Below are 25,644 nucleotides of genomic sequence, written 5' to 3' on the forward strand. Positions count from 1 at the left end.
GCAAAAGAGAAAAATCAAAAGGAAACAAGTTGTATATTAGATTCTAAGGTTATTTATTAGTGTGGTGAAATGACAACTTTGTACTGAATATTTTAGGGCTTATAGTTTGAGATATCTCAATGTAAACTCATCATCTTTATAGAAAGCAGACAAGGAAATTATTGAAAGCATATATTCCCTTTAAGTATGTCATTTTTTGGATATAGAATGACACATTTTCTTTAAAGAGAATTTTTTAAAAAACAAAATATATTTTATATAACAAGTATAAGGATGATAGATGTTTTGTTTAGGTTAGCAAGAAATGCTACACAAATATCAATCTCAGAGTCTTATATTTTGAACAGTTTTTTCAGCTGACAAATGTCTGGCTAGAAGGATGCATGTGTTTGGCTGTTCCCATGATAGCATCTCCATAAAATGGGTCATTTCTCTCTACCTTGAAGGGAAAAAAAGTGAGTGTGTTCTCCCGGCATGAGACAGATATGAAGAATGGCATAGCCTTACTACCATTTCACATCTTTAGGACTATCAAACAGCATGAAAAAATAAAGAATAGCAGGACTTCAGGCTTTGACCCCATCTGCAGTCATAGGCTCATTACCAAACCAGACATGGGTCTCCTCGCCTAATGCACAGTAATGCCAGTCCACTGACACCAGGTTGTACTGAAGGACAGTTCAGCATTTATTGCAGAGCACCAAACGAGGAGTCCAGGCAGCTAATGCTCAAAAGGCCCAGACTTTCCAATGGCTTTCAGGGACGGGTTTTTAAAGGTAGAGTGAGGGAGGTGGGTTACAGGATGTGTGATCAGCTTGTGTACAGTCTTCTGATTGGTTGGTGGTGAGGAGATTAAAAGCTGACGTCATCCACCTTCTGGTTACAACCTGTCTGGGGTTATGTGTTTGTGGTCAGTCTACAGTTTACTTCTTCCACCTGGTAAGCATCTACAAAACACCTGGTAAGAATCTACAAAACAGCTCAGGGATATGGCTTGGGGTATTATCTATGGACATGAATTTGAGCAAACTTCAGGAGATAGCGGAGGACAGAGGAGCCTGGCATGCTGCAGTCCGTGGGGTCACAGAGTCAGGAATGGCTTAGCAACTGAATAACAACAAATTATCTATAATCCTCAAGGAGGAACTAAAGACCCTTGACTTTATTTAATGGCTAAAGTAATATCCTGACTGTTTGCCTTTTTTCTGCATTTTCTCACTTCTCTGATTAAATTTATTCTTTGGAACTCAGGGGAGGCCTTGGGGGCCTTTTTTACAAGCAAGAGGCAGGTGGAGGGCGTGGGGGTAGGTATTTGTCCTCACAAGGTGACATAAGGTCCTGCTAAGTTACAGGCACTTGTCTTCCATCCCCATCTTTTTCTTCTTGTAGAGTCTTTGACTCATAACACACTATTTCCCATTCCTTGTTTAGACAGCAAATGGTATGCCCCAGTTTGAAATGGAAAATTTTGGTTCTGTTGATGAGAAGCTGTGCAAGCTACCTTAAATCAACAAGAGTATGAACTTCATAAAATCTGAAAGCAAGCAAGAGAAACAAAGAGAGAGAATATCAATTAAAATACAGATAACGCCTTTGTCCTTCAATTGTTTCATTTTATAAAGCTGCAGATTTTAGAGTTATTCTGTTTTAATTAACTGGAAACATTCCAGATGCATAGTGAACTCTTCCAAAGCAGTTTTATATTTGCTTTCCATCCAATCTTCAGCTGAAATCCATTTTTTATACCTTGAGATACATCCACATTTCTGTTTTGCTAAGACTAGCTGTAAACTAAATGTGTATATCCAGTTTATTTCTGTTTTCAATAGGTTATGGAGATTCCAGAGCTGTATATTTTGTTTTATATGAGAAGTGATTCTTCAGTAGCAGGAGAAAACAACTAACTCTACAAAGAATTTGAATTTGTTTATCCTGCTTAAAAGTGTACTAGATTTCTTTCCTATATCTGGCATAGGTAAAGGATCTATGTTTACAAAATTAAAGTTATACTCTAGGTGTCATATTCTTGCACAGTATAAAAGTAAAGGAGCTGCAGGATACTTATGTTTGACACACCCTTCACCCCCACCAAGTATCAGGGACAGAAATGAATTCAGCAAGTGACTTTTTCTCTGGAAGAGAAGCTGGGTTTACAGTGTTTAAGGGGGAGGAGATGGGAGGTAAAGTTGTGGGAAAGGGAGTATTTTCCAACATAGAGAATTGTTGTTGTCATTCAGTAGCTCAGTCGTGTCTGACTCTTTGTGACCCCATGGACTGCAGCACACCTGGCTTCCCTGTCCTTCGCCATCTCCAGGAGTTTGCTCAGACCAATGTCCATTGAGTAAGTGAGGCCAACTAACCGTCTTATCCTCTGTTGTCCCCTTCTCCTCCTGCCTTCAATCTTTTCCAGCATCAGGGTCTTTTCTAATGAGTCAGCCTCTTACATCAGGTGGCCAAAGTTTTGGAGCGTCAGCTTCAGCAACCGTCCTTCCAATGAATATTCAGGATTGATTTCCTTAAGGATTAACAGAGAAAAAAGAATGAGTAGAAGTCCTGATGGGTTGAGGAGAAATGATAAAGTGTCTGGAGGCTGGAATTCAGGGGAAAGAAAGGCATGAAACAAATGGGTGAACAGAATCAGTATGCCTTCCTTTACCTCCTGCACCATCAACTCTTCCTCACTTCTTTCAGCCCAGCTGTCACTCAGGACACACTCCGGCCCTATTTCCGTGTGCTGAAAGAGTAGACAGTAAATCCCCTACATAGGAACCTTCAGGTTGTGAACTTTCAAAGATGTGAATGCGGGTTTGCATGCCCAGTCACGTAAGTTGGTTCATGTGTCCGGCGTACACGGTCACGTGAGTGCATCCTCTGCAAGTAGTTTTGCTCCTGTGTACTTAATGTACAGTACTGTAGTACAGTACCTTTGTTTCAAGCCCAAGATGTCTGGGAGCAAGTGTAAAAGCAGCCCTCTTGTAGTTGGTACTACTGTACTTTTCAAGAAGATTAAAAATGTTTTCTTTATTTTTTGTTTTTGTTTTTTATGTATTTGTGTGAAACGTATTATAAACCTATTACAGTACAGTATTATATAGCTGATTATGTGAATTGGGTACCTAGGTTAACTTTGTTGAACATGTCAACAAATTGAACTTAAAAAGGAGCTCTTGGAATGGAGGGTATTCATATGTAGGGGAATTACTGTAATTAGGACCCATCCCATCTCGCATTTGTCTTCCTGCAGGAAGCTTTCAGGGATAGCCTCAGCTGAATTGCTTGGTGTCTTCTTTGAAACTCTTTGAGACTCTCTGTGTTTTCCTTTATTTTATTTTAACTGCAAGTTATTTACCTGCTGATGTATACATGAGGGCAACCATGTCTTAGTTCACCACTGTGCTTGGGACATAACAAGTACTGTGAAGGGGCTTTCCAGGTGGAACTGGTGGTAAAGAACCTGCCTGCCAATGCAGGAGATACGAGAGATACCATTCCATCCCAGAGTCTGGAAGATCCCCTGGAGGAGGGTGTGGCAACCTACTCCAGTATTCTTGCCTGGAGAACCTCATGGACAGAGGAACCTGGTGGGCTGTGGTCCATAGGGTCACAAAGAGTCGGACACACCTGAAGCAACTTAGCACGCACACACAAGTACTGTAAAAATACTTGAATTGGAAATCCAGTTAATTGCAATATATTGGTCTTTGGGTGGGGTATTATCATTTTATTGAATTTATTCCAGTATCCAGTCTACTTCATTTTATATTCAGAAAATTCTGGGCCACTTGAAGGGTACAGATGCTGACTCTGTTGGAGACTTCTCTAAAGAAAATTCATCAATGTAGCCAAGGTTCATAAATTTCACATGAGACAAGATCAGACAGAGTTGAAATTATAGTGGCAGTTTTGAGAGCAACATACCTGTTCTTTATTTGAAAATCACCATAATTCTATTAAACTTTGACACTGTGATTTTCCGAAAATATGACAGAGCTGCCAATATATTTATGCATATAATCTCATTTAATTATCTGGACTTATTTCTGTGAATTAAGACTAATTCATTTACCCTTGGGAAGTTTTAATTATGTCTAATATTTATTTTATTATTACATGAAAGGAATTTTAATTCAGTTTTTAGGTGAGAGTAACAAATGGGATTAGAATGATTTGACTATGATTTTTCACATTTTTGTGATAAGTCCTTCTTTGTGATAGTTTATCCAGGATGAATAGATATTCTGGCTGACAAATAGCAGCAGATAAAATCATCTTCAACAAGCAACATTTGAAGAAAATTATCTGTCTGCAAGCTAAGAAAGCTATTGTTTTCACCAAAGCAAAGGAAGATCAAAGTACCTTGTGTTCAGAATTTCCTTTGGAATAAAAAAGAGCTGGAAGTGTCCAAGAAAAAATAAACACACCCTGAAGAATCAGTTAGGGAAATATACTTTGTGAAGAAAAATTGTCCCTGCTTATGGAAGCAAGATTGATTCTTATTTTTAACTCTGCTGACTTTTTTACCAGAGCACAAGGACAATCAGTCTTTAAAAAATACATTCAAGCAGCCTAGTCAAGCTCTCTGTGAATTTTTTTCCTATTGCTTTTGTTCAGTTCCTTTTTGCTGACATTTCAGAGTTCTTTTCTTTGGTGGATGGACCATGGAAGGGGAGTGAATCATTCTAAATGATTCTTTCAAAAGAATCATATCCCTTCTTTCAAAAGAAGGGATAAGAAAATCACCTTATGCCTTCACCAGTCAGGAAATTTGGCTTGGACCCAGAGCTTTTGATAGAAAAGACATAATTATAACTCAGAAAAATTAATATAGATGTATTGAAAGTCATAATTTATGTGAAGAGTCAGGGTATTCTTTTTGTAAATTGGCTGTCTAGTTACATAGACCACCCAACTTCAATTGAGGACAAAGTTCCATCTTATATAGAGTCAAGTGTGTGAAGTTCTGTCAGTCATTCAGGAATAAAATCAAACACATCTTTGCTTGGCTTCTGGTAACTTCAGTCAGAAGGACTGTAATTTCAGTTGCTTTGGCCAATTTCTTCCCATCTTTCTTGCATGCTAAGTTGCTTCAGTTGTGTCTGACTCTTTGCGACCCCATGGATTGTAGCCCACCAGGCTCTTTTGTCCATGGGACTCTCCAGGCAAGAATACTGGAGTAGATTGCCATGCCCTCCTCCTTCAGGGGATCGTACCGAACCAGAGACTGAACCCACATCTCTTACTATCCTGCATTGGCAGGTGGTTTCTTTACCACTAGCCCCACCTGGGAAGCCCTTGGAATATTTTAAAATCTGTCCTTCCTGAGATGTCTTCCCACCTTCCTGAGGTTAGTCTTTTTCCTTATTTTCCCTTTATAAGCTTCTGTTTTGACATTTTTCACATAAAATTTTAAATTCTTTTTATGCATATCTGTTTCTGCTTTTCACCTTGTCTTTCTCTTTTTAGTTTACCCATTGCTGATAAGGTACTTATTAATGGACAATTAATGAATGCTTGTGTATGTATCAATGTCCAAAATTTAGGGCAACCAAACCATGATAGAGAACATAACTGAGCAGCCTGGGGGGACTAGTGAGGACAAAGCAGGGGTGAGAATGAGACTAGAGTCGGAAAGACTGATTCAGAATCTATTAAAATAGTTCAGACAAGTGGAAATAAGAATGCTACACAGATGATAAAAATGGAGATGGATAAGAAGGTATAGATTTTAGAAATATTTGAGAAATGGAGGGAAAACAATCTTTTCCACCAGAAACATGGTTTGTTGAGAGAGAAACAGAGACATGTTGGATTGGGTGCCTGCATTGTTCTCTGATACAGAGAGAAAGCATAGAGGTCATGCATAGTTAAAGCCAAAATAATGCATGAAATTTCCGAGGCGATAGCACCTCACCCCCAGAGAGGGTCAGTGAATCCCTCAAATGCAGGTACCTGGCAATGTTGCAGCCAAGACTCAAGCTAGGTGTTTCCAGCTCCACAGCACACACTTAATCACAGCACTCCACTGCTTCTCTGAAGTAGGGAATGATCCCAGTATTAATGTGTTTGGCTTGGGGAAGTGCTTTAATGCAACTTTAATCACTAACAATGAAAGAGTTAAGGACAACACAAATATGGAAAATCATCTTGAAAACTTGGGAATTTTGAAGGGCAAGGTAGCATTTGGATTTTTTCTCTGAAAAGGCGTAGCTTCATAACTATAGAAGGAGAAAAGAAGCTATGATAAAGACCAGAACAGAAGACAAAGGCAAAAGGAGCTGAAATAGTTGCAGTCTTATTGTTACTTGTACATGAAAGAAATGATCTCTGGATGATTAAACTCACTAACATGTTTTTGTCTTCAAAATGAATGCACCTCATAGAATATTACATATTGCCAAGAATGGGGAATTCATCTGCATACATTTTAAATATCATCAGCATGCATTATGTCATGATCTTTGCATCAAATTCCAAAATATTGAATTATTAGATATAATAATATAAATTTATATTACATTAGATATAATACTATGCAATATCATATTAGATATAGTAATATAATTATATTATTAGATATAATAATTTAATTTTAGATATAATTTAATTATACAATGATAATGATACTAGAATTAAATACAAAAGATTTAAAGAACAAAACTGAACTTAATAGGATATTTTCTTTCAAGTCTGTTCAATATTAAGACATGTTCATTATGCAGAATTAAAAAGCTATAATTCTGTTCCATTCATAGCATATTATGTAATAAATTAAGTTTCTTAGAGGTGCTTCCATTGATATAAACTTTGAACTTCATCTTGATACTTGAGAAATCAGTGAAGTCTGATATAACACCAGATACACTCAGAAAACACAGTGTGAGCTCATAGATGAACAAATATCTTCCTAGTCTGAAGGAGAAGCATTTTTAATAGATCTAATATGATGCTCATTGCATTTCTTATGAGCTAAGTAAGAAAAAACAGTAATATGCTTAATAGACCAAGTGACATTTAGTTCATGGGAAAATTTTTTTTCAGAAAGAGATGGGAATACCAGACTACCTGACCTGCCTCTTGAGAAACCTGTATGCAGGTCAGGAAGCAACACTTAGAACTGGACATGGAACAACAGACTGGTTCCAAATAGGAAAAGGAGTACAACATACAGTCAAGGCTGTATATTGTCACCCTGCTTATTTAACTTATATGCAGATTACATCATGAGAAACGCTGGGCTGGAAGAAGCATAAGCTGGAATCAAGATTGCCAGGAGAAATATCAATAACCTCAGATATGCAGATGACACCACCCTTATGGCAGAAAGTGAAGAATAACTAAAGAGCCTCTTGATGAAAGTGAAGGAGGAGAGTGAAAAAGTTGGCTTAAAGCTCAACATTCAGAAAACTAAGATTATGGCATCTGGTCCCATCACTTCATGGAAAATAGAAGGGAAAACAGTGGAAACAGGGAGAGATTTTATTTTCTTGGGCTCCAAAATCACTGCAGATGGTGATTTCAGCCATGAAATTAAAATATGCTTACTTCTTAGAAGGAAAGTTATGACCAACCTAGACAGCATATTAAAAAACAGAGAGATTACTTTGCCAACAAAGGTCTGTATAGTCAAGGCTATGGTTTTTCCAGTGGTCACATATGGATGTGATAGTTGGACTATAAAGAAACCTGAGTGCCAAAGAATTGATGCTTTTGACCTGTGGTGTTGGAGAAGACTCTTGAGAGTCCCTTGGACTGCAAGGAGATCCAACCAGTCCATCCTGAAGGAGATCAGTCCTGAGTGTTCATTGGAAGGACTGATGTTGAAGCTGAAACGCTAATACTTTGGCCACCTGATGTGAAGAACTCACTCATTTGAAAAGACCCTGATGCTGGGAAAGATTGAAGTCGGGAGGAGAAGGGGATGACAGAGGATGAGATGGTTGGATGGCATCACCAGCTCAATGGACATGAGTTTGAGTAAACTCCGAGCATTGGTGATGGACAGGGAGGCTGGCGTGCTGCAGTCCATGGTGTCGCAAAGAGTTGTACACGACTGAGTGACTTTCACTTTCACTATTTGTGCACAGAGATACTTCTGAGAATAATCTAGATACTGCCTTTGATTTCACACCAGAAAAACTATTAAAGATAGAGACAGTGGTGGAAAACTATCTAGAAGGATGCACAGCCCCAGCTTTGTGTCCAGGCCTGAATTTAGTCCCAAGACAGAAACGATGATTGCCCTACTGTGCTACGAACAAAGTAGAAGTTGGCTTCCAGGTGCCTCCAAAGACAGTATTAGAAGTGGTAGCTTTTAATAGAGTTTGTGATTAAAAGCTAAATGGAAGGTGCCACATGGAGCTCTGCTCTACTATGCCTTGAATGCCACAAGTTTTTTTGGGCAGTTTAATAAAGAATTTCCATTGAGGTCATTTTTGTTATTGTGCAATCAAAATTAAAGTTATGAGTGAAGTAGTGATTTCCCGTATTCAACATCTAAAGAATTGAACAAACACTGCATATATCAATATTTAAAGTATTTGATGTGGGAGATGAATGGTTTCTTGTTTGGTAACTAATCTTGGTTGGGGGTGATAGCATAGCTTACAGGGGAAAATGCATCTTTAAACTCTCCTATGCTTGTTTTAATAACTAACAACCCTTCCAATCGACTTCCCTGGTAGCTCAGTGGTAAAGAATCCACCTACTAATGCATTCGATGCGGGTTTGATCCTTAGGTTGGGAGGATCTCCTGGTAGAGAAAATGGCAACCCACTTGTTGCCTGAACAATCCCATGGACCCAGGAGCCTGGCAGGCTACAGTTTGTGGGGTCACAGAGAGTTGGACATGACTGAGCAACGGCATAAGCACAAGGCTTCTCATAGAAGAACACCAGTCTCATGGAGCTCTATTGCCAGGGAGGGAAGATTTTAAAGCAGTTTCTTAACAAAATTCAATAAAATTGTATTGCCATTCATAAATTAAGGACAATTCTACCCATTTGCTTTCTCTAATTGATTTAATTATATTAAATCATCAACTTTGGTCAGTACAAATAAATTCACTGGCATTACTAGGGAGAATGGTGTGAGTAGTGTGGTGGATGGAGTCAGCTGAGGGGAGTCGTTCAGAGATTTGGAAGGAGGATTACCAGGTTAGGCTTCTTGGCAGAAAATTTTGACTGGAAGAGGAAGGATGTTATTGGACAGTGTCTAAAAGATACATGGAATCAGTGAGGGCGTATTTACTTTTTCATTGGAATGCACTTGCTCAAATTTACAGTTCTTTGGGAAAGGACTCAGTAGTGGGTGAGATGATTTCTTGTCTATCCATGCTAATTTTCACTTTTCTTTAAGTATGTACTTAGTGATTCACTTAACAAATATTTATTGAGCAGCTGCTTTGGCTAAGGCAATATTCTAGGTGCTGGGCTTACAGAGGTAACATGATGTAGATCATGTTCAATTTCAAAGAGTTCTTTAAAACTTAACCTGTGGTCTGTTCATTCATCTGAGGAATGAAATTACAAAAAAAAAGGAGTCCTGAGGGACTTTCAGTTTCTTAATGTACTTTCATTAGCAGAATTCAGAAATAGTAAGAGCTTCAGGTGGGCTCCTGCTGACCCAGGCACCAGACCTGCATGCCTGAAGATTCCATTCGATGGCCCTTGCAGAATTTCTGTGTGAACTAACTAGTGAAAAGTTTTCCTAGCTGAAGCCAGTCAGTGAAGATAGGAAGAGTTGCCTCTTACTTCAAATGCACAGATGCCAACACAAGACCACAAGGATCGTGAATAGTCTAGGAAACATGTCATCACCAAAAGGAAGAAAGAAAAAAAAAAGCTTCAATAACTGACTCTAAAATAATGGAGATCTGTAAACATCCTAACAAAGAATTTAGAACGATCCTCAAAGAAGGATAGTGAAATGTAAGAAAACATGGTCAACCAAATTAGGAAAACAGTGAACGAACAAAATGAGATGTCCAGCAAAGCGATAGAAACCATTTTAAAAACTCAAACAGAAAAGAACTGCCAAATTTAATAGAGAATTTCAACAACAGATTCAACCAAGCAAAAGAAAAAGAAAAAAAATCAGTGAACTTGAAGACAGAGTGTTTTAAATTATCCAGTCAGAGGAACAAAAAGAAAAACTAAAAAAAGCTTATGTGAATTATGGGTTACCATCAAGAGGAACAACCTACTCATTACTGTTGTCCCAGAAAGAGAAGAGGGAGAAAGAGACAGACGCCTCTTTAAAGAAATGATATCTAAGAAGTTTCCAAATCTGGGTGGAAATGTGGACATTCAAGTTCCTGAGTTTATAGGTCTCCAAAGAGTTTCAACCCTGAAAGTTCTTCTCTAAGACACATTATAATAAAATTGTGTAAAATCAAAGGCAGAATTTTTAAAACTGCAAAGAAAAAAAATTGCTCACGTACAGTACTAGAGAACAAACCCTCCACGAGGCTGTCAGCAGATTTCTTAACAGAAATCTTGCAGCCTGGACAGAGTGGGATAAACCTGGAGGCCATTGTGCTCACTGAAATAAGCCAGACAGAGAATACTATGTGGTCTCACTTCTATGTGGAATCGGGGCGGGGGGGGCAGGGAGGGCGGGGGGGAATGAAGATGTTCAACTCATAGAAGCGGAAAAGAATAGGGAGGTAGGGAACATAGGACGACGTTGGTCAGAGGGTACAAATTTGTGGTTATAGAGGATGAATGCATCTAGAGAGCTTATGTACAGGCATGTTGTCTATACTTAATAATACTGTACTGAACCTGGAAATTATGCTTAGCGTGGAATCCAGGAGATTTTACATACACAAAAAATGTTAACTAGGTAAGGTAATGATATATTAATTAGCTTGACTCTGGTACTCATTTCACTGTGTATATTTATATGAGATCACCATAGTACTTACCTTAAATATGTACAATTTTTACTAAAAATTTTTAAAATGTTAAGTAATGAATAAAAATGATAATGATCGCTATTAACATTGGGTGATTTGCTGTGTGTCAGACGTACACTAAAGGCTTGCGTGTATGTGCTTAGTTGCTCAGTCGTGTCCGACTCTTTGCGACCCCATGGGTAGCCCACCAGGCTCCTCTGTCCATGGGGATTCTTCAGGCAAGAATACTGGAGTGAGTTGCTATGCCCTCCTCCAGGGCATCTTCCCAACCCAGTGATCGAACCTGGATCCTCCCGCATTGTGGGTGAATTCTTTACCATCTGAGCCACCAGGGAAGCCCAGTTAAACAAAATCACCACTTTTTATAGGGTCTAGTGTATAAGTATAGAAGCCAAAAGCTAGGCTTTTAACATCTAAAGGTGATAGTACTTAATCATATTTATTTTTGTCTATTCTTCTTTAGAACACTGAACAAGAATTTGCTGTATCATTTCTGCTAGTCATTTGTAGATAAAACAACACTCCTATGAGTCTTGCAAGAGATCTTATGAATATTTGTCTCTTAATCATCGTTTTCTCTCATCGAGGAGGGAATATTAAATACCCTTCCTCTCTATTTTTAAGTTTTGATGATTGTTAAATCCTTTAAGTATTGTGCTTCAGTGTTAATTGAGATGTTGCCTAATAGTTATAAACTTAGAAAGAATCCTTCCTACAAAGAGTTCTTTTTCAAAAGTGCATAAAAATTATTTTATCTATTTTAAAATTAAGATATTTAATATATTTCCTTTTCTCTATCAGGTCACACATATGTTTAGTTGTTCGATTCTGTGTTTTAGAGCTCTCATGAAATAAAACTCAATTCAATACTACATCAAGTATTATTACAGGCTACGAATCAGGCACTGCCTTTGATTATGGGACAGCAAACTATAATTTTAGGTGCTCTGTTTTTGACAAGCCAAGAGACAAGTTTATCTAAGCAAATCCAAGTTTATCTCATTATTGAGGATTTCTCTTCATATAGCTTTAGGTAAAACCTATTTCAGAGAAGCCAGAGCTAATGCTTTTGGTCACTCAAGGTGGGTGAGATGAAGGTGCAAATCACCATTCTCCTACCTACTGATTTAGCATGTATTCTTTGCCCATATGTGGGCACAGGTTGAACCTGTCTGGTGATTTTCATTTATACAAGAGATCAGTATCTTTTGATGTGATTTTCTGTGGATTTTCCCCCTTTAAGTGCTATGATAGTTGAAGGCAGTTTAACAATAGTGCTTATGAAACAGTCACACCTATAGTCAACTGCTGTACCATTGTAATAATGGCATGTCTATGACTAATATCTGTAATTGACCAAACATTGTTATAACTCCTTTTTGAAATGCAGAGTAAATGCTAAAATCCAAAAGCTACATGATCAAGGTTAGAATATTTAGAGATAGGACATGATATTAGGAGAACTATATATGAGTCTGGCCAAGTGAGAAATTTCCATAAATTATTATAAATGTAGAGATGATCTCATAAGCACTGATGTAAAGAACAAACAAGAATCTAGCAGAGACCTGAGTGGAATACTGTAGTTGTTCCTCCTTACTTATGAAACACCAGTGGCTCTTGTACCTTAATTACCTCTCTTCGAAATTGGATATTTTCCAGCATGCCCAGAAAAGGGAGAAAAAGGGCCAGAGATATTGCCAAATACCAGTCACTTTTGTTACTGATTTAACCTCTGTGTCTCTCCTATCAGACTTTTGCGTGGGTCTCTCTTTATGTAAAAACCTGACCATTCCTGGAGCATCAGCTTGAGCCTATAGAGCTGTGATCCTAATATCACATGATTGAGAAATCATTTTTCTAACTTGTTAGTATATTAACTTGCATGAGTCTGAATTAATCTGGATGTTCCCCACACTCATTTTCTTTTTTTCATGGCAGATGTCAATTCCCTGTGTCCCAGACTTCCCTGGTGGTCCAGTGGTTAAGACTCCCACTTCCAATGCAGGGAAGCATGGGACTGACCCCTGGTCAGGGAACTAAAATCCCACATGCTGCACAGTGTGGACAAAAAATAAATAAATAAAAAATAAAATAAAAAAATAAATACTAACCTAGTCTTTTCACTTGTAGGGTCTCTAGCATCTCAAATTTCCCTAAATTGTCATATCTGATGGGTTGTATACTTCTTTCTATTTATTCTTTTTTAAAAAATAATTTTATTGTTGCTGTTGTTCAGTTGCTAAGTCATGTCCAACTTTTTGCAACCCCATGGACTGCAGCAAGCCAGGCTTGCCTGTCCTTCACCATCTCTCAGAGCTTGCTCATACTCATGTCCATCAAGTCAGTGATGCCATCCAACCATCTCATCCTCTGTCCTCCACTTCTCCTGCCCTCAACTTTCCCAGTGTCAGGGTCATTTCCATTGAGTCAGCTCTTCATATCGGGTAGCCAAAGTATTGGAGCTTCAGCTTCAGCAATTTTATTATTTTTTTAATTGGAGAATTTTCCATTTATTCTTACTTTTTCACTGGTAGCAAAGTTTTCCCTGTGTAGTGCTTCTCCACTGCTTAACAAATTAATTTTATTATCTTAGTTTAGTATTTCTTTTCCTCACCATAGGAATCCAGCCCACTTACCCAATACTCACTCTCTCTGTCTTACATGAACCTGCTGTCTGGCAAACCTGACTCCATCCATTTATCTTTCTCTTCTATTGTTCATGGTGTTGCCTCCACTTGAAATTCTATTTTTACATTTTGGCCTGTCCTGAATCCCATCCATCCATCCAAGTCCAACTCATGTACCATATTCTTATGGAGCCTTCCTTCTTCCTCATGTGTGTGTATTTCAGTATCTTTCTGTAAGTTTTTAACTTACCTATCATTTTCTGCACTACATTCTAGATACCTCTGTATTTGTCCTTGCTGTTAGATTGTATGAGCTACTTTCCCAAGACTTGTTTCATTTTAGTTATTTAATTTGGATATATTTATACTGTATTTATTGTAACATGACATCACCTCTTTCCTTGGTATTTTATTCTCTAGGGACTAAATAGAAAATATTATCATACTACATTTATTTTGTATGGCAGGGTTCATTTACAAAGTTGCAACAAGGAAACCTGATGCATGCCTGCATGAAAGGAAACTTACTGTTCCTCCTATGTAAAGTAGCAGGAGTGTTTTCAAAACCGTCTTAATAAGATTTGCTTATTGAGACAAAGAGCCATGACTTCATTCTTACTAACCTCAAAAGCATATTAAACTACAGTCAGTTTTGGCATTAATCCAGTTTTACCATTAACTCTCTCATAAATTTTGATTAAGGGGTATTGCCAGACTTTTGTAATTAAGGGAAGTGCATTAGAAATGTATTTCATGTGGGAATTTATTTGTCATGTTCTGAAAAATACTGAAGTTCTGTGAATACCTGTAAACCTTAGAGATGGTAAAATTCATGTCTGAACAACCATTTTTCTGAACAGAGAGTACCCAAAATTTGTTACAGGCTCAAGTCTGAATTTTTATTTTAAGAAATAATTGATTGAATTAAAATATTTCTTGGCTGTGTAAATTTCATAGGAGTCAGGAAGAAGCTGTATTTCATGGTTACCCTCTCTCGATGTCATCAGCCCATAGATATATTTTATAATAATTTGTCACTTTCTGTAACTATGGATTAATAAATATTAACTACTCACACAGGTCTGAATCAGTAAATATATTTAGCTCTGAATTTGTCATAAGCTTTTATCTTCTAAAAGGGTGTGGTTATATAGATGCTTTATCTATTTTCATTTTGCTCTATAGCATTTGGCTTCCCTGATGGCTGAGATGGTAAAGAATCCGCCTGCACTGCAGGAGACCTGGGTTCGATCCCTGGGTTGGGAAGATCCCCTGGAGGAGGGCATGGCAACCCACTCCAGTGTTCTTGCCTGGGAAATCCCATGGACAAAGGAGCCTGGAAGGCTACAGTCCATCGGGTCCCAAAGAATTGAATAGGACTGAGTGATTAGCACAGCATTATAGCATTTAGAAAAAGTGAGATTCTCTCAGAATAAAGTTTTACTTGATGTGGGCATTTATACATTTTAAATCTATAAAATGTTTTATTCTGTTTTTTTATTGGCTTGCTTCATCAAATATGTGGGGTTTTTTCTTTACGCATTTTGTCCCAGTGAAAATTTGTAGATTTCTGCCACGTCAGTTCAAGTGACTATAGCAGGATTAGATCTTTGTGATCCTGCTCTTAACTGGCTGAATCAGTGACAACTTTTTTTGTTTCCCTAAGGACTGTCTCTTTTAGAAAGTAGGGAGAGTGCTCAGTGTGGCCACCTGTGTATCACTTTTCTAGAGTGAGTTTTCCACTTAGTGTATTAAAATAGTTGTGACCATATTGCATCCTGGTGACAAAAAAGAACCAGTGTATCTTTGAAGAGAATTTTGCTTCTCATCTGAACATAACTTAGTGGCTGAAAGAATCCAGCTAAATAATCTGTTTAAAATTAGTGTTTGGAGAATTATTTTCATAATCTGTCACTTGCATAATAAATGAAAACTGGGTCATGTTTTTCAACAGTCAGGAGAAAATATCTATCTTCAACTTTTATAATAATATTAATTACTGCATCAGTGAGCACTTACTCTATGCTATGTGCCCTCCTAAGTATTTTATTTGCATTAACTCACTTCATTTTCTTGGCTGCCTCATGAAGTATTATTAATATAAACTACTAAAATCCCCAAATTACAAAAGAGGAAATTGAGGTATATACAAATTAAATATCTCTTTAAGGCCATACAATAAATAATGGAGGTGATGGTAGCTTTAATTGTTTTTTTCTGAATGGATAACTTTCTTTTTTTGCAGTTCCACTCATGCTAACATTCAGCACTTCGTCAATTCATTTGTCTTTAAAAGGAAATCAGTAAAACTTGCACATCTTCATGTTTTTTAATTTTTCTAACAATAAATGATCATTTATTCTTTGGATTCTTACAGGGCATTCTACTTGGACAAGTCAAATTCACCACCAAACTCTACATCTAAAGCTGCCTATGTAGATAAGGTAAAAACAGAAGACTGCATTGACCCTATATTTTACCATTTACCTCTTATTTAATTTTGTTGGTGGTGTTCTTGAGCACGGTGTCAGTATAAAATTTGTGATCTCCAATTCTGTTACCTCCATAATAAAATTTTCAGACTATAGGTTATAATGACTGTGAATTACAGCCCATCTAAAAAGATTTCTTTCTATTAAACATGTTGAGCTTATGTTTATCATTTTTGTTTTTTTTTCCTGCAGCTCATGAGGCCTCTCAATGTTTTGGATGAACTTTATCGACTGGTGGCCTCATTTATCAGATCCAAGCGCACGGCTGCCTGTGTGAACACAGCTTGCAGCGCCTCCGGAGTCGGGCTGCTGTCAGTGTCCTCGGAGCTGTGCAGTAGGCTGGGGGCCTGCCACGTCATCATGTGCAACAGTGGCGTGCATCGGTACGTGACTCCCACCTTGCTGCATCTTTGCCGGCATCTTTACTTGCATCTTCACTACACCTCGTTATATTTGGACTTTCTTGTTTATTACATTAGCTCTGTAAAATTATAGCTGGAAACATTTGAAGGGCTCGGATATATTTGGAATAAGACTTCAGAGATTCGTTAATTCTTGCAGAGTAATTTCTGGCTTTAGTTCTATTTTCAGTGACTGTTTATTCATACACAATGAATGCAATCCCACATTTATATCACTGTGGCCTAGAAGCTTAACACCCTTTATATATCTTAAGATTTATACTTTGGGTACAAAATTGTGCATCTGTTTTATGCACTCTAGGAACTTGTTTGGTAGGAGCTGGTGACTAGAATATTTTCTAGAAAAAAGGTTTTTTACCTTTTCTTCTGTGGTTTGGATCCTTGTTACTCAATTGTTGTGAGTTAGATGTCCTCTTGGGGTTACCACTGTCTTCCTACTTCTGCCAAAATCACAGTCCAAAAGCCCACACAATATGCTCTTCCTGAAATTGTAAGGAGGAGTTTTAGATGGATTCTATTCAGGTGGTTTATCTTATGCATCAGTGCTCTGTTTGGGAAAGCCAGTAAGTACCTAAATTCCTACAGCTGTATCAGATGCAGATATGAGTGGAGAACCCCAAGTCAGGTTCTTCTTCATAATCACTTACTCCTCTTCTGTCCCATCTCAATTTTCACAGAGAAATGAAACCATATAAATGAAAACAATAGAACAGGATTTAGTCCTCATTGTAATCTGGTAGGCAGAGAGTCTCCTGTCACCAATCAGTCTGCTCTTAGTATGAGACCAGTTAGATTTTGAGAGAACAGTACATGTTGTTTATTCAAACTTACTTGGTACTTCATCCATGCAAAGGACTGCAGTTGGTGCTATTGGCTGGGTAACATCATAAATTGATGATGCTCATGTTGGAGACATTTGGCATGAACAACAACATAAAATAATAGTAAATAATAATATGACAAAATAAGATAACAAAAACATAATAAAAATAACAAATTACTTAGACTACAAGAAAAAAATAAATGACCTAGGAGAGTTATAGCTAAAAAAATAAGAATCAGAAGCAACATGTATATTGGAGATAGTTGGAACTTTCCCTGGAGAAGGTAGTGTCTGAACTGAGTTTTGATGGGTAGAGGTTTTGAAGAGGTAGAAAGAAAAAGATGATTCAAGTCAGTAGGTTTTCATCTGTGAAATTCCATTTGACTTGATGTGCCTGAATTAGGATTTCAAGTCCTAACAGCATGTCCTTGCTCATGAAGTGTGGCAAGACTTTGTTTCTCTAAAAGGAGCAATTACACTTGTGTGAGTGACACAATATACAGAATTGCCCCCTTTATTTTAATTGCTGAGCACTTTGTGCTCTATTGCAAGCTTACTCATGCTCACGCTCAGTCACTCAGTCGTGTCCGGCTCCTTAAAACCCTTTGAACTGTAGCCTGCCAGGCTTCTCTGTCCATGGGAGTCTCCAGGCAACACTACTGGAGTGGGTTGCCATTTCCTCCTCCTGGGGATCTTCCCGACCCAGGGAACGAATTCACCTCTCCTGCATCTGCTGGCAGATTCTTTACTACTAAACCACCTGGGAAGCATTGCAAGCTTACTAAGAGCTTAAGTGAAATATCATCTGCAACTAAGTGAGTTCAGCAGAGAAATGCTCTCTCTGATCAGTCATGTTCAATCATTCTGTTCTCGTTCATTCATCCATTTATTTACTTTCCATTCACTCAGTTAATATACATTGAGCATGAATTATGTGCCAGCACTGTTCTAGTTGCTGGTATCAAGTATTGAAAAAAAAACCAAAAAGTAAAAACCTCCCTACTGTTATATAATGTAAATCATGTGGGGGGTGAAACAGATGATAAAGTAAATAAATGGTAACACGGTAGGTGATATAAATACAGAAAAGAACAGAAGTCAGGGAGGTGACAGGGGACAAGATGGGATGAAGGGATTTCGTCTTCCAAGGAGGAAGTTCTGTTGAGTTAGAGACCTGTGTGAAGTGCAGGAGTGAGTCACGCAGATACCTCAGAGAAGGTGCGTTCGGTTGTGGGGAGCAGAGGGCAGATGTGGGAGGCCAAGTGGGGGCCAGCATGATGTGTTCAAGGAACATAGAGGCCACTGTGACTTTGACATTCGGTATGTCCTCGCCATGATTAATGTTCTTACTCTGCACTGGTGTAAGATCATAGTTATCTGAGGACTGTGACAACTAAGGGACGTGCCAGGCTTCAAACTACAAGCATATTCTCCTGTCTCCACGTGAATTTACTGAAAGTTAATGCCTTTAAGTTTGCCATTTAATGCAGTTCCCTGGTGGTTCAGGGGTTAGGACTCTGTGCATCCATTGCAGGGGACCTGGGTTCAATTCCTGGTTGAGGAACTAAGATCGTTCAAGCCTTGTGGTATGGCCAAAAAAATTTTTTTAAACTACTAGAGTTTTTTAAATTCTAGAATTTTTTAATCCTAGAATCATGACCAAGTTGTCCAAGTTACTCTCTCATACGTCCCATGAGCAGTTTTAGAGTTTGACAATTGATGAGTAGGAGAAATAGATCGGTTCTCCACAACCATTTTTTAATTGCTGTATTCATTTATGGATGTGTTGGAATCACAAGTAACATTGAGATTTCAAAGTATTTTGGCTTTCTCCATTTCTGCAGTTCAAAATAAATATAGCTTTAGTTAATTCATTTCAGAGAGATTTACTGAGATGTAGGCAAAAATGCCCCATCACAGATGCTGAAATTAAGGTTAAAACTATTTGAAAATAGTACTGTTTTATTTTTCTATTATGCAGAATAATATAGGCATTTAGTAATATCTTTAATCTTTCAGGTAAGGCTATGCTTAGATTTTTCATGGTGATAAGATGTGTGCTGATTTATATTAGAATCAGAAATCTTGCATAACACTGTTACTAAAATACTTCTTCTGTAATTATAATTCAGAAAGCTAGGAAGGAACCCAAGTAGACCCATACCTACCCTAATTGTTGAACATGGAGGTTTACCTTGAGGTTCTGCCAAAGGGGAGAAATTCAAAATATGAATTAGAATAAATATTATAGACTATTTTTAGCATTTACTTTTAAAATTAAGATGGGAAGTGGTTAATTAACAGTATGGCATCCACATTAGATAATCTGTTTCCTGCCTTTTCTGATTTTATTCACCAAGAGAAAGGAATCTAAAATATTTTAAAGTATTGAGTTATAAGCCTGTATTTGAAATTAAAGAGAAGAATGTGATTTTTCAGAATGAAAGGGCAGTTTTAATTAGCATTCATATCTAGATATTTTAATGCCAACCTGAATTAGATGGCAGGGTTGCATACTACAGAGAATGAAAGCTTGTTTTTGTTGTCTAGTCACTAAGTTGTGTCCAACTCTCTTCAAACCCATGGAGTGTAGCCCGCCAGGCTCCTCTGTCTTGGGATTTCCCAGGCAAGAATACTGGAGTGGGTTTCATTTTCTTCTCCAGGGGATCTTCCCAACCCAGAAATTAAACTGGGTCTCCTCCTTGGCAGGTGGATTTTTTACCACTGAGCCACCAGGGAAGCCCTAATGCAAGATTAGGAGGAATAGAATTCAGGATGAATTATTAAAATCTTTTCATAGTGTTTGGCCTATCTTTGTTTTTATCAAATTCTCTTTCCCAGGGCAATCCTTTGTGTGCATTACAATTCTACTGATGAACTTTCCTGCCTACACTCCTCAATCATTCACTTGTGTTAAATACCTCCATTGTTATTGAATATTGAAAGAAGAAGATTGTCTTTTATTAAAATCAGGCTTTTTTTTTGCCTTTTAAACTGTGTCTGTGATATTAAAAGATAGTTTGATAAATGGAAATTTTCCAAAGTTTCCATTTTGTTTTCATCTCTTACACCTTCTTTCAAACAACATACATCTGGACATAGTTTTATTAGTACCTATAGTTTTATAAGAGCTTCCCTGGTGGCCCAGTGGTAAAGAATCCACCTGCTAGTGCAGGAGATGTAGGTTCAATCCCTGGATCAGGAAGATCCCCTGGAAAAGGAAATGACAACCCATTCAAGTTTTCTTGCTTGAGAAATTCCATGGACGGGGAGCCTGGCGGGCTACAGGCCATGGGTTTGCAAAGAGACGGACCATGACTGAGCGACTAACACTTTACTCCCCTATTGCCATGTTGCCCCTCCCCGCTTCCCTCTCCCCACTGGTAACCAACAGTTTGTTTTCTCTGTCTGTGAGTCTGCTTTAAAGCTCTCTTTTGTATCCTGCAGTTGATTGCTGCAGCCCTTCCGAAAGCGTGCCAGAGGGTTTCTAAATTTCCCTATTACTTCCTTCTGCCGAATCCTTCCATTCATTGTGGTATTTCATTTTGTTTTGCTTCTTTCTCCCCATCACTGCCTAATAGCCAACTGTTTTCCTTTAATCATTATATTGACAAATCAGCATATTGCAAAGGTTATAAAACCCAAGCCTGAGCCTTACCACCTCCAAAAACAAAGATTCCACGTCCCTCCTATGATGTTTGTTTCTGCTTCCTTCTCCAGTGGAAACAAGTAGGTGGACATTTCCAGAGGCTAGGAAATTTCTAGTGAGGGCAGGGACTCTGGAGTCACAGCGTTTCCCTCTGAGGACTCCTTCCAGGGAGATTCTGTCCACGTCCTCTTTTAATCTATTCATGATGGATTTTTAGTGGTGTAGGAATTCTGGGATGATCCTGCAGGAAGACGGGTCATTTGAGCCCAGGCCTCATGTCTGACCCACCTGTGATGTCTGAGCACCAAAGCCTTGGAGATCTGTACACGTAAATTACCTTTTATCTTCAAGCTTTGTTGTGAAGATGAATCTCTTCCAGGAAACAAGGCCCATCATTAGCTGATTTACTTGGTGTTCAGTCACCAGTGGGGGATGTGAACAGCGGCATCAGAAGGGACTGGCTCACTGTGCCAGGGGTTCACCAGCCCCTGCAGCAGTGGCGCCATCGCCAACTTGTTTTGAATCCCACGCAGGTGTGAGGAGGAAACAGTCTATGGCAAGGCCTGTTCTCATTATTAAAAAGCATGATGGTAATGGGCCAGCTGGCTGCCATTTATATATTCCAGTGTTGGACTGCTTTTTCTTTTATACATTCTGGAAACTCATTTTAACATATATAAAGCTTTAGTAGCTAAAAAAAAACTATATATATGAAGTTTCTAACTTAAAAGGAGTATATTTCCAAGATGCATTTCTTAGTTGGTTATTTAGAAACTGAGACATATTTTCACGTTGGATAGTATTGCAGAGGGTGGCTGAATTCTCAGTCATCCGTCTTCCAGCAGAAATGTACAAAACCCATCATGGGACCATAAAATAAAACCCAAAATATGACTCTCAGGATTTTTCAGAAAGATGAAATCCAGGAATTAAAAACAACTAAAGAGAAATGTGTATTACTAGTTTGGTTAATGAAACAGTTATTTAAAATGAAAATAAACAGTGTAGTGATTCTTAATTCATATAAACAATTTTTTAAATTTTTTTTAAGGGAATTATCAATTAACAATTTTAAAAACCACTTTTGTTCGACTTTAAAGAACTCTTTCTTAGCAATATTTTATTCTGTCATCGCCATGACATCAAAGGACAAATTGACAAATAGGCCCAGGGTAGGGAGTGCAGACTCTTATAAAAGTGGAGCACTCAAGGTAACCTGGCGTAGGTGATCAGAGTCCTAACAGAGAGATGATGAAGCTGCAACAAAAAGCATCAGACACAGGGAGTAGATGTACTCTGGGGATTTCTGTATGTAGGTTAGATTCTAGGTATGGGAGGGAAACAGTAAATGACTGCTATAAGCAAATGTAGCTTTAAAATTGTATCCACTTATTTTTTGTCCAAAAATGACTTGGAAGTTTCAGTAATGAGATTAGTGGAAATACTTGAATTTTAAATCTCCAGAAAGATGGCTAACTAGAACAGAAGAAACTGGTAACTCATGATGCCAGGATCCTGTACATTCCCAATGAGAAGTCCTAAAATTATGCTCTTATAGTCAGGAATCTAAAATATGTTAGTATAAAGCACTTATTTTGTATAAGGATAGTAGTAGCAATAAGTTATAGTAGCAGTGAGTAGTGATATTTAAAATTGTCATTTGATATGGCTGCAGTTTTGATTGTTCTTTAACAGTTATAATTTGATTTTGGTCAATGCAACTTTCCCCATTTGTTAATATCTAGTAAAATCATTAATGAAACAAAAAAAAGTGAAAATATAAGATTGTGTACCAATCTTTAGAAGGGAAAAAAATAAAATGCTATAATAATAGGGCTCTGGGAGAAAGACAAAATATATCTTACTTATGCTATAAGTACACATCTTAGTTACTCTGGCAAACTTAAAGGAGCAGAAAATAGAATTATGAGGAGGAGGGAAAAATGGGGAGACATTGGTCAAGGGGTACAAAGTTTCAGCTACACAAGATGAATAATTCTGGAGATCTGACATAACAATGTGAATATACTTAATATTGTATTATATTCTTGACATTTGCTCGGATCTCAAGTGCTTTCACCACCAAAAGAGGAAAGGAAGAAAAAAAACAACAACAGCAAAGACTATGGTAACCATGTGAGGTGAACAATGCCTGCTGCTGCTGCTGCTAAGTCGCTTCAGTCATGTCCGACTATGTGCAACCCCATAGATGGCAGCCCACCAGGTTCCCCCGTCCCTGGTATTCTCCAGGCAGGAATACTGGAGTGGGTTGCCATTTCCTTCTCCAGTGCAAGAAAGTGAAAAGTGAAAGTGAAGTCACTCAGTTGTGTCCAAATCATAGTGACCCCAGGGACTGCAGCCTACCAGGCTCCTCCGTCCATGGAATTTTCCAGGCAAGAGTACTGGAGTGGGGTGCCATTGCCTTCTCCAGTCAATGCGTTAATTAGCTTAATTGTGAAGAATATCTTGTGATGTATATCAAATCACCAAGTTGCGTACTTTAAATTTATATGAGATTTGTTAATTATACTTTGTTGAAAGCTAGGGGAGAAGAAAGAAAAGTAAACCCAGATCTTCAAATTATACTAAGTTGTAAAGTAGGCAAATAAAAACCCCACAGTTTATGCTAATTTAAGCAACCAGATGAATAAATTTATTCTTTTAGAATTATAGGAAGAAATCAAATGTCTCAAATAAGATAGAAGTTTTATTCTTTTACCTTTTTCCATTATCTCTTACTAAAGTTCTTTACCCCCAAGAGGTGACCAGATTTGCATATGTTTTTTTTCCTGAATTTTTCTTTGCAGTTGATAGAAATCTTAATAAATTATTACATTAAATTATTCTATTTAAAAATGTTCATCACTTTCATTAGATTACTGTGAAAGAAGAATAAAACAGTAATTATGAGTCACTTCTTATTGTAATGGTTTCTAGCTCAGACTGCCAGTAATCATGTGTTGTTGGCCAGGCAAGCTTTAATGTCAATACTTATAAAGTCAAAGCTTATACCTTATTACCATCTATCATTAAAATTGGAAAATTCTAGGTGCATTCAACATATCTTGAGAAAAATAATCTAAATACATAATTATAAGTGATAGTTCATCGGATTTTGCCAAACCTAATTTTTCTATTTAACTAGTAAAATTTAAGTATTTACATTTATGAAACTGAGCTATTTGAAAGTGACAAGTGTAGAATCAACTTTAAATTACAGTGTTAAACAGGGCATGATTCTGCAGATTTTATTTGAAAGAAACTGAAGCTATTGTTTTCCCTAAACCTGCAAAATTACATAAAAAGCAAAGTTCCAGTCATTCTCTAAGATGTTTTCCTGAGGATTTCATGGCTAGTTTTATAAGTGCTCTAATAACTGTCATAAGCCAAATTTTCTATCCTCCAGAGGAGGGAAGAAGTATGGATGTCTCACCAATATAAATGTTTCATTGGCCAGCACTTTCAGAATTGCCTCTTTTTCTGTGTGACCCGGAGCAGAAGAGCAGGTGATGTGGAGGCAGCTGATGGGAGGAAGCAGCAATTTCTGCCTCTATGATGTTAATTTCAAGTGGGCACTAGGTCATCTAATCCTCTGGAGGAATACCAAGAAGTTGAGATTTCAATCCTTTTAAGCAGGAGGGATGTAATGTAACACCTGTTACAGGTTTTAAAGCATAAGTAGTGTTTACCAGGTGACAGAAATGGAGGAGGACATTTCCCTGTAAGGAATGGTATGAAAATATAATACTGAGGGTGTGAAACAGCATGGGAAGGAGCTGAAGGTCACAGTAAAGAGTTTGCTATTTCTGGACAGTGAAATGAGGAAGTCATCCTGGGAGATGAAAGGAGCAAGAAAGACAGGAAGTGGACCGTGGAACGCCCTGCCTATTGAGTTAAAGTTGGGGACTTCCTCCCAGAGGCTCTAGGAAGCCAGTGAAGGACTTAGCAAAAGAATAACATGATTAGATACTTGAAAAATATTTTTAAAATAAAGACCAATACGATGGTCTACAGTGGGACAAGAAGGGAGGCAGGGAGACAGCTAGGATTTTACAGGACTTCAGTCACATGATGAGGTCTAAAACTAAGGCCTGGGCACAGAGTTAGAAGGGAAAAGACATGTGAAAAGTATGGAACGGCAGTACACAGAACTGGATAACTGGTGAGTAGAGAACAGGGGAGAGAGATGCTGTCTCTTGCAGTGTAGACTTAAAAAAATGCTCAACATGGCAGTTGCAAATTAAGTTTTATCTGGGGCAAAATGAGGACTGCAGCCTGGGAGACAGTACCTCAGATAGCTCTGAGAAACTGCTCTACAGAAGCTGCGGAGGAGGCTGGTATATATAAGGTTTTGGTGAAGGGGGAATACATGCAACCAAGCACATATTTTTCCAGAAGGTTTCTGCTAGTCATGAAGAACAGTCATCACCATGAAGGATTTCAGTGCTTTTCTAGATATAAGGAGATACACGAATTGGGCTCGTAAAATCAGCTTCTGAAATTATCTAACTCTCTGAAGACCTGTCCTGCCAGTTTTTCCTCCCAAGCACAGAGTATCTCATTTCTGCTCTCCACCCTGAACTCCTTTCAAGGGGATGTTGAAAGGCAGCAGCTGCATTGCTGCTGCTGCTGCAGGGTCACATTAGCACATGATTTAATCCTTGTAGAGGTAGATGGCAAGTGCCCATGGCAAGTGCCAATTTGCGGTTAACA

The 25,644-nt window shown here is 38.0% G+C and overlaps 1 protein-coding gene across 3 annotated transcripts in view; it reads left to right on the forward strand.

The window, feature by feature from the left end:
* PREX2 (phosphatidylinositol-3,4,5-trisphosphate dependent Rac exchange factor 2) overlaps positions 1–25,644 on the forward strand; it is a 285,626-nt gene that overhangs the window by 223,922 nt on the left and 36,060 nt on the right. For all 3 annotated transcript variants that reach the window (XR_006272238.1, XM_043483105.1, XM_043483104.1), the window contains 2 exons: positions 15,923–15,989; positions 16,230–16,420. Coding sequence is in view for 2 of the 3 variants with exons in the window: in XM_043483105.1 (XP_043339040.1) it covers positions 15,923–15,989; positions 16,230–16,420 (258 nt within the window). In the remaining variant the exon portion in view is untranslated. The remainder of the gene's footprint in view (positions 1–15,922; positions 15,990–16,229; positions 16,421–25,644) is intronic.

The sequence above is a fragment of the Cervus canadensis genome, chromosome 12 (assembly GCF_019320065.1).
Source record: "Cervus canadensis isolate Bull #8, Minnesota chromosome 12, ASM1932006v1, whole genome shotgun sequence".
Taxonomy (NCBI): domain Eukaryota; kingdom Metazoa; phylum Chordata; class Mammalia; order Artiodactyla; family Cervidae; genus Cervus; species Cervus canadensis.